The sequence below is a fragment of the Carya illinoinensis genome, chromosome 16 (genome assembly GCF_018687715.1).
Source record: "Carya illinoinensis cultivar Pawnee chromosome 16, C.illinoinensisPawnee_v1, whole genome shotgun sequence".
NCBI classification, from domain to species: domain Eukaryota; kingdom Viridiplantae; phylum Streptophyta; class Magnoliopsida; order Fagales; family Juglandaceae; genus Carya; species Carya illinoinensis.
Window position 1 is genome coordinate 11,057,547 of NC_056767.1, and position 9,947 is coordinate 11,067,493.

The 9,947-nt window shown below is 37.5% G+C and overlaps 2 protein-coding genes across 2 annotated transcripts; both read right to left on the reverse strand.

Moving 5' to 3' along the window:
• Positions 1 to 2,944: 2,944 nt before the first annotated feature.
• On the reverse strand, positions 2,945 to 6,660 carry LOC122298804. Its single transcript, XM_043108658.1, has 6 exons — positions 6,151 to 6,660; positions 5,005 to 5,739; positions 3,520 to 4,239; positions 3,281 to 3,320; positions 3,150 to 3,206; positions 2,945 to 2,973 (listed from the first exon to the last, which is right to left on the reverse strand). Exons 1-6 carry the CDS (start codon positions 6,658 to 6,660, stop codon positions 2,945 to 2,947), a joined length of 2,091 nt encoding a protein of 696 aa, XP_042964592.1.
• An 81-nt stretch (positions 6,661 to 6,741) lies between these two features.
• On the reverse strand, positions 6,742 to 8,563 carry LOC122299189 (disease resistance protein At4g27190-like). The gene has a single exon (XM_043109246.1). It carries the CDS (start codon positions 8,440 to 8,442, stop codon positions 6,742 to 6,744), a length of 1,701 nt encoding a protein of 566 aa, XP_042965180.1. The 5' UTR covers positions 8,443 to 8,563.
• Between the last annotated feature and the right edge of the window lie 1,384 nt (positions 8,564 to 9,947).

Sequence of the window (9,947 nt, forward strand, 5' to 3'; positions counted from 1 at the left end):
CACCCTCACTCTCTCTAGGATGCACCATTCACTGCGTGATGCCGCTATGCTCTGCCACCTCAGATCACCACGAGGCCATCTTAAGCCTTTCCAAGACCACGCCTAACTATTCTCAAGCCCAAACGACCACTTTACGTGGTGGACAGCCACTGTACGAGGTTTAACTGCCACACAAGACTCCTCCGATGCCTTGATTGTGACGGGCAACGAGCGACGCGCGAGTTATTTTGTTGATGGTATAACCCTTTATCTCTCGTTATTTATGTAAATATGTTAGTTAGTTGATAGGTTGTGAACTATGCTGTTAGTATTGTGGAGTTCGCTGTGTAGTTGTGAACTGTTAGGCTCAACGATGTAGTGTGCTGTGTAGTATGGGTGTGAGGTGTGCCGTAGTTGGCATGTAGCGTGCTTCATGTAGTGCAGCGACGCACCATGTGACGTGCGCTGTAGTGACATGTGGCGTAGAATGAAGAGAGTACACGTTGTGTGATGTGTGTCGTGATAATAAGTGATGTAGCGAAGGGAGTACACACTGAGGCGTGCATCGTAGTGATGTATGTCGTAGTGTGGATGGAAGAGAGTTCACATGAGTATACTCTGTGCTATGTCATGATATACCGGACGGCGTGTCACAAAGGGTTGGATTGCATGGATGACAGAAGCGTAGAGTATATTGTGTATTATCGGGAACTGTATAACAGTGTCTTGAAGCAATGGTAATGTGGCCTGTAGTCCGAGGTGACAGGTGTCGCCTTGTGATTGACTTATGGTTAAGAGTATATGGAAGTGGTGGAAAAGTATCAAAGAGTGTAGCGGAAGCATTACGGCCGACATGACGTGACTCGGGATTAATCTCGAGCTACGTGACGTAACAGAGGTGTATTTGTGGATGTAGTCCTCTCCTGTCAAGTGTCGAGATGAACTTGTACAGGGCCAGGAAGTAGGAAGAGTCCTATCGACTGGGTCTGAGCAAGTTGTTATCGGAGTATGGAGCTTGTTTATACAAGTGGGAATTCATTGGACTATAAGTTGGTCTTGGGTGATAAAAAGGATAAGATACATGTGCCTCTGGCGAGACACATGTACTGGACAGGTTTACCATATGTAATGGGTAATCTGTCATCAGCATGATTACATGGTGTTTTAGCCCTAGAGTTGGCTTAAAATCATGTAGCCTACCTGGTTGGGAATGATGATTTATTATGGGCTAGAATACGTGAAGATAGTAATGGATAAGTTGTTTAAGATTGGAATGCGTGACTTAGTCAGTTTGAGTCATGCATTGAAATGTGAAAATAGAAGAATAAGACAGAGGTCTTAGTATCTTAACCCTAAGGTGAATCATGGAGGTTCCCTTTAAAGATAAGACTCAGAAAGTTTTAGCATAGTAAATGGCCTGTAAGAGCCCAGTGATAGATGAAGAGTGTTCCAAGTGAAGCATAATTCTATTTTTAGTATAGTTGCTTATGCATTAGATAGATGATGACGTAAGGTTATGTGTATGCATGTAGGTTGTCATCTGACACGCACACGAATGGACTGTATGGAATGAGTATGGCATGAAGTCTAGGTAAGTATTGAGTTCATACTCTTTTAGAGTTTTTCCTAAATAAACGAAGAGGAAAACGAATTTTTTTTTTCTGTAAAATGAAAACAAAACGTTTTCTCCACGAGACACAGTTTACGAAAAAGAAAGCAAAACATAAATTTTTAAGTATAAGTATATAGCGGCCCTTTCTTTGCAGGCCCCTTTCACGCACCCAAAGTACGTCTGTATATGTATGTGGATGGATGCTATAAGTGGTAAGTATTGTATGTATGTTCACGAAAGGAAACAAACTGAAGCCTTAAAAGACACAAAAATAGACTTTTTAAACGATGTAAATGAAAGAAAACTGCTTTGAAGAAAAGAAAGAAAACTATTTTCTTTAAAAATGACTTTTTATGAACGAAAAGAACTAAAAAACAGTAAGAACTGTTAAGAATTGTAAAGAAATGTAAGAACTATAATGGACTGTAAAGGATTGAAAGGACTGAACGGATTGTAAAGGAAAGAAAGGACTGTAAATGAATGAAATGACTGAATGAATGGATGTATGAAGATACGTAACGGTCACATGAACTGAAATGGAAAAGGTACCTAAATGAATGGACTTGGCAGATTGCAATGCCGAGTAAATAGCACTGGTAGTGTACCCAATGCTGCAACTTGACGGAATGGAATCTCAACTCGTGGCCACAGGTGGAATCAGGTCCAAAAGACTGCCCAGCACACAGGGCGTAACAGTGTGCTACGGCCAATGAAAGTAAAAAGAAAGAATGAATGCATGTTAAGAAATAATGCATGTATGCATGTATGTATGTATGTATGTATGTATGTATGTATGTATGCATGCATGCATGAATGCATGTAAGAAAAGAAGCATGCATGAACAGATTTTTTAATAAATGAAGGCAGCGATGCGTGGGGAACTGTTTTAAGAAAGAAAGCATGTTTTTAAAGAAAAACGACACTTCGCAACATTTTAAAACGAAGTGAATGTCTATGCATACTATGTACGATATGTATGTATGGAACGATAAATGCATGACAGAAAATCTATGTTATTATATTTTAACTGTATGAAGCAATGCTTACGAGTCATCAACTCATTTTAGTTTTTATGTGTGCCCTCCCATGGATAAGATGAGCATGACAGGTTAGGACAGGCACAGCCCAATGGGAAGAGCACGAAAGCCTATGCAAGATATTTTGTACGAGAAACTTTAATTATAAAATTTATGTTTTCTGTTGTAACATTTTTAATTAAGATAATGAGTTTTATTTATAAACATTGAGTCTTTTGTATTCTAGCATGAAAGGAAAAGAAATTTTAAAAGGAACCATAATTTCTGTCTATTTTTATTAAAATCATTTGAAAATGACCCACCACAAGGACGGGTATTACACAAAATGTTCAGAAGAGGACCGGCCTGAAATTAGACAAAATTAATTTTAGAAAACTGAGAATTGCAAAAAAAAAAAAAAAAAAAGAAGAAGAAGAAGAAGAAGAAGAAGAAGAGAGAGAGAGAGAGAGAGAGAGAGAGAGAGAGAGAGAGAGAGAGAGAGAGAGTCAAATTTTGGGAATCAGTCAAATATAGAAATTTACCTTCTTGTGCCCATGGAGACATGTTCTTAATTTGAGATCTAGGACGAAATGTAGAAACTGAAATTTGAAAAGAATAACTTTAAGAATTTAGATTCTAAAAAGAAAGAAAAATATTTAACCACATTATGTACCTGTTGCTGTAGCCAGTTCAAGATATGAATAATTGAACCCCTAAAAGCAAAGAGAACCCATATATCAAAACCAAGTCGTGGAGCTCAATTATTAACTCATAAATACTATGTTACTACGAGGTGAATGATATTTAAGTTTTATAATTATATGCATCTCTACTATTACGATACGATGATAAACAAATAGTTGAAGTAAAAACTTTCCCATTAAGCAATGTTTGTTATAAATTGTAACATACCTTTCCCTTGATAATGTGTTGTATGGTGGCATTGAGGTCTCCTATCATTGGTTGAAAATCTCTTTCATTCAGTAGTGGAGGAGGTTCGGGCAACGTATACACTCCCTTTAGCTTAGGTGTTTTTGCACTTGTCGAAGCAAACATTTTTAATTCAGGACATCCATCTATTGTTATTTCATCCAGAGATGGCCATTCAAAAGCATGATTATCTTCGGTGTAAAAACATTCCAACTTTTGTAAATTCATGAGCTCGAGGGTCTTCACTAGAGGAAATACAATCACATCTCTATTCTCTTCATCTCCTGATTCTTTTGCAAGGACTGCTTCCATTTCATTGCAGCCATGTACTTCTATTTCCTCTAATTTCACAAGAAGTTTTGCTATGGATGGTGTGAATAAACATTTCAAACTATTACATTTCCATACTTGTAGCCATCTCAAGTAATTGAATCCCTTAATATCTCGTGGGCCTTTCTTCCATATATGCAACAACTTTGATAAATATCTTAACGACAACTTTGTCAAATTGTTGAAGCTATTGCTTTCTTCAGCATTTAGTCCCTCAAGTTCAAATATCACTTCCAATGAATCACATTGATATGCAATCAGTTTTTGTAGATTTTCCAAACTTTCAATCAAGTTGTGTGGAAACAGAGACAACATCTTTGTTTGATTTTTAGTCTCATTCACATTTTCCTCCCCTTGCTTTGTCAATGTAATCTACCAAAACATAAAAAAGTGTGAAGGAGTGCATAATCTTTTTTTTTTTTTAAAATGACACTTTCAAGCTAGGCTCGCAAGAGGACATTCTTAAGCTCAACTTTGATTTGAGCCCCTAAATTACCATATTTTCTAATTAAATTACACGGCCAAACTAGCAAAATCAATAATTTGATAGTGCAAATAACCAACTTTTTTTATTTATTTATAGTCTAATGGAACTCTAAGTCCTTTAAGCCTAATGTGGATGTTGATATGATTTCATTTCATCATAGTCCATCCAATCTTATTTCAACATCCAAATATCATTCAAACACACACTTTTTAATTTTAAATATTTAACTTTTTTATCTAATCATTGCATAATCGTTACAAATCTTCTAAATTTCCAAACAAAACACAAAAACAATTCAATTTTCCAAATTAAAAAATATATATTAAAATAATAATAATTTGATGATATTTGAACTTTATAATATTTTTATTTAATATTTTCTCTCTTATTTTCCAAAATCCCATAAAATATTTTAACTCAAACTATTTTACTACTATTTACAAACAATTTTACTATCATTCACATATTTTTCATCCTATGATCTCAACATCTAAACGATGCCTAAATGAATTGTTCAAACTTCCTATGGAGTTTTAGTAAAAATATATATAAAAAAGAAATAACAAGAATAAAAATAAATAATGCAATCGTCAAAGTGTTTCAAAAAATTTTTAAATGAAAAGAATAATAAATAAACTGTAATTGCATACCTTTTTGTTAATTAAGTCGTGTTTATTCTCTCCTAAAGAGGATCTGCTATTTCGTTGGGCTGGACTATAATTCTTGTGACGTGGTACACAAGACTCCATGCATCGGTTAAAACATCTTGAAGATTCTCTTGCTGAGGAGGAGGCGGCACTAGGCTCTTGGGCTCTTGGATCCAATTCTGCATCCATCTTTCTTTCCTTTCTTCTACTTTTAACTTCTGAACCAAATGTTTTTAAGTTTGGACATTTGGACAATTCGATATTCTTTATGGATGGCCACTTAAGAGAATGGGCTTCACTACTCAAAATATCTACTCTCCTTTCTTCTCTAGCTTCGTACTCCCTCTGAATAATAATTTCCATCAAGTTGCATTCCCATATTATAACCTCCTGTAGTTGCACAAGTAGTTTTGCTATAGAAGCAGGGAGTAAATTTCTCAGTGTATGACACTTCTTGATATTAATTGATATTAAGTTTTGAAAGCCTTGAAATCCTTGTGGAATATTCTTCCACACATGTGACATCCTAGACAAGTTCAGTAAATGTAGATAAGAAAGTACTGCTAGGATAGGCTTGCAGTTCTCTTTAACCTTTAGTCCTTCCAGATCAAATACCACTTCTAGTGATCTACAGTCTTCTACATTAAGGGATCCCAACTTGGGTACCCACAAAATGGTGTTGGATGAAAATAATTTATGAGCGACGGTTGTTGGTGTAGTGCTACCTCCTCTTTCAACCTATTTAGTCCATTAATTGAACCATTAAAATATTGTTAGTAGTTTTCATATATAATATGTATTTTAAAATAGGAAAGTAATATGATGTTTATTCCCTACAAAACAATATTCTTGAAGAATTATTCTATTCATAAGTTGGTGTGTAGAGCACATTATCCACGTCATTTAAATAATAAGATTTGATTTGGAAGATTCAAATTTTAAAATTTATCTTTCAAATTAAATCATACCATGTAAGCTGTGTGCGGTTTACAGACTTTAGAATATGAGTAATCATTTCTAAATTACAAATTTTCCAGCAATGTTTAAAACCATTAAACTCTTTGTTGGGCTTGGCAACATGTACAAAAATTTTCAACTAATCCACGTAGAAAGTGAATCATATATGTGGTGGTTACTGGGAGAACATACCTCAACTGAATCCATGGAATTACAGATTCCAATGAGCCTTGGTAAGTTATTTAATGATAGTGACTCCAAGAGATGGAAGGTATTAGGTGGAGTAACATCCGATGTGCCTTCGAGTAGATATTCTAAATCTTCACATCTAGAAAATTTTAGATCCTTCAAGCTGCATGGTAAAATTCTTTTTTGCTCTTTCTCAAACCATATATGTTTTGAATTTTTTGCAATATCCAACCACAAAACTACAGCTTTCTTCAACAGTGAACGAAATGTTCGGTGTTCCCCAAGATCACTTGCATCCTCCATTTTGAGTCCCAAAGTATTTTCAAATAAATACCTCCCATCGTCTCTACCATTTATATTAAATCTGAAATCAGAATTACAGAAGTTCAATTCTTCTGGCAAGCAACAAATACTTGGTACACTGATTTCTAAAACCACCAGTTGATTGGAATAAGGAATTAGTTCACCGAGGCTTGCATTATTATTTGTCACTTCTCCATTTCCTTCAATCATAGTCGTACATCCCCAATTCGTGAATCCTTCAACGTACAATTCTTCCAGTTTTGATAAACCAGAAAATACACCTGCTGCAATTCACTTTTTAGAATAATATCCCTTCATATCTAGTAACTTTAATCGACTAAGATTTCCTATTTCTCGTGGCAATACAACATTGGAATTAGGAAAGCCAAGAATTTCTAAGTTTCCAAGGGTTCCAATTGCCGACACATCTCCTAAAAGACAATCCTCCAGATTTAGCATTCGAAGGTTCTGGAGGATCTGGATTGATGGTGGCGACGATGTTAAGGAGAAGCAACATTCTTGCAAGGACAACATCTTCAACTCCTTCATCCCGTTAAATAAATTGTCTGGGAACGTTTCTGGCTGGTTTAAACATGATAGTCGTAAAAGCTGAAGTTTGGGACACTTCAACTCAGTAGGATGCCCTTTCATTTCTCCAAGTAAAAGAGAAATTGCAGTGTAACTGTCATATGATCTATCCGTCGATGGCCAATCTTTGAGTCCTCTGTCCAACTTTACCATAAAACCATTTTCTTCTTTGGATGCAATTGATATGGCAACATCTCTTACAACATCATGCATTTTGATGCATTCGTCCTTACTACTATCCAACAAGAGATTTGATCTTCTCAGATTCTGAACTATTGTGTGGACATCTACTCTTGTTTGTTCCACAGTACCGAAGCCTTTAAGAAATCTTTTTGCAACACCATACCTGACTAAATGTTCAATCGGAACATCATAATCTTCGGGATACAAACAACATAGTAGAAAACATGATTTGGCTTCATCACTTTCTAAGTAATTGTAACTAAACTCTATGCTGGAATACACCTTTGGATGCAGACCATAGATATTTTGTGGGATAGACATTTTAAGTTGTTGAAGTGCGGCTTTCCACTCATTTTTGTCATTTTTGTTGCTAAGAGCACGTCCAACTGTCGCAATGGCAAGGGGTAAACGTGCACATTCATTCGCAACCTGTTTTACAATTAAGATTAGATCGGAGGTATTGGTACAATCACCTGCCATCTCTATGAAAAGATTCCACGCTTCTTCTTCAGATAAAAGTCCAATTAGAAAAATCTTTTGAATTCTCATCCAATTGCAAGTGTCTTCATTTCTTGACGTCAATAAGATTTTGCAGCTCTTTTGTTTAACTGCATCGATAACTCCAATAGCCCCAAGATCAAGTGGTTCCCAAACATCATCCAATATTACCAGAGCACTCTTACTATCCATCAGTCTTGAATAGAGCTGAGATGCCCTTCCAACTAAAGTCTTCTCATGAAGTTCAGGGCCTAGCTGCTCAGCAATTTCATCTTGAACTTTTATCAAGTCCACTTTTTGGGACACTATTGCAATTGCCACTTTATTAAACAAACTATCAGCTTTGACTCTTCTAGCTATCTCTTTGGCCATTTCGGTCTTTCCGATCCCACCCATACCGCATAATGCAATCATGTCGATCTTCTCATCCCTTAGAGCCTCCAAAACATTTACAATCATTGATCTTCTCGATTCAAAATCCTTAAACTGTTCTGTAGATGTTGATTTCACTCCTAATGGAATTTTAATATTGTACACCCGATCATATTTTTCACCTTCTTTTAGCAAGTCATTGATAGCTTGAGTATTCTTTTGAGCTTTCTTACCCAAGGAATAGCGTAGCTTCAGATCCGGACATGAACCATTCAAGCACATCATATTAGCTTTCACATCTACTTCATCAAGGAATTTCTGCACTTCTTCAATTTTTTTCGCCACATCCATCAGCCACGTCTTAACTTCACTTGGTACCACTTCTTGATTCCATTGGGCTCCATCAACAGATTGTTTCTGTGATGACCAGTTTTTGAGTGTATTTTCGCTGAAATAGTTGTTTTTATTTTAATTAATGTATTAGTTATTTATTTTAATTTATTTGAGTTTTAAAAATTAGTTTTTAATTTATTTGATGTTGTGTTTTATTTCTTTTAGTTGTTTTGTGGTTTTTAATCTTTTTCGGCGTTTAGTTAGTTTTCCCGGAATGAGGATTAGATCTCCTCTTTTCCCTACATCTCTTTTCCTTTTTCCTTTCTTTTTCTTTTTCCTTTTTCTTTTTCCTTCTTCTTTTCTTTTTCTTTTCTTTTTCTTTTTTTCTTCTTTTCTTTTTTTTCTCTCTTCTCTCTCCCCGATCGGTCCCCCCCCGAGCTCTCTCTCTCTCCTCCCTCTCCCTCACGGCCGGAAACTTCAGAAGCTCAGACCGCCGCCGTCCGGCCACCGTTTGGCCCACCGCCGGTCTCGTTTGAACCCCCTCCCTCCGGTGCACCTTCCCAGCAAATATCTCCCCCTGCCGGCCGGCCATTTGGCCGGAAAAGCCAGTTGAAGCCCCACGGTTTTTCGTCCGATCCGTCGCCGTCGCTCCACCTCCGGCCACCATTTCTTCACCACTTCATCACCGGTCCCTTGCCGTCCTAACCCACCCATTTCCGGCCTCCAACGACCACCGGAACAGCTCCTACGAGCTTAGTTTCCGATTTGCTATTTTCGGCCATTTCCGGCGATTCCGCCGCCACCCACGGCCGTTCATCACTTCCAATAGCTTCACAACCATCCTTAGACCATCCCCTATCAATCTCGTGTCCTAGTTTGTCCCCGTTCAAAAGTGGGTTTTTCAGACCCACGGCCACAGTGAATTTTCACTGTGACGTTGCTGTTTTTCCGCCGTTTGCATCGCCTCGTGTTTTCTAAAATTGCCATATAGCGCTGTAAGTATTTTCCAAACCCTATTTTCAGGTTTTAATATATATTGCTCATTCAATTATTTATTTGTTGTTGGTTGTTGATTCCGGACTGAGTCCGAGGAGTTTCGGGGGTCGGATGGATTGAGGACGGAGTGTTTTGTTTGGTTGGTTGTGTTTGGTTGATTTGGTTGTGCCGTGTGGCGTGCGTTGCATTTTATTTGCGTGCGTTGCATTTTATTTGCGTGCGTTGCATATTGCGTACATGTGCATTTTGTTTTATTTGAGTAAATCATGTTTATCGGCATTTTTTTTGGCGGTTGGGTGCGTGTGTCTCACGAGCCCAAGCCGGGATGGGTTATTATCACGGTGGAGCTCCTCTGGTCACTCGGGAGCGGTCAATATTGAGTGACGTCCCCTGAGTTGTCGCTGGGCGCTGACGAGATCGGTACTAGAGGATGGGTCTAGCCCAGTACGCGCTTGGCGCGAGTCTAGGCATCGCTCTATTCACCGACTCCGTGGCCCTTCGCGATGACGGGAGCAGAACTAGAGGAT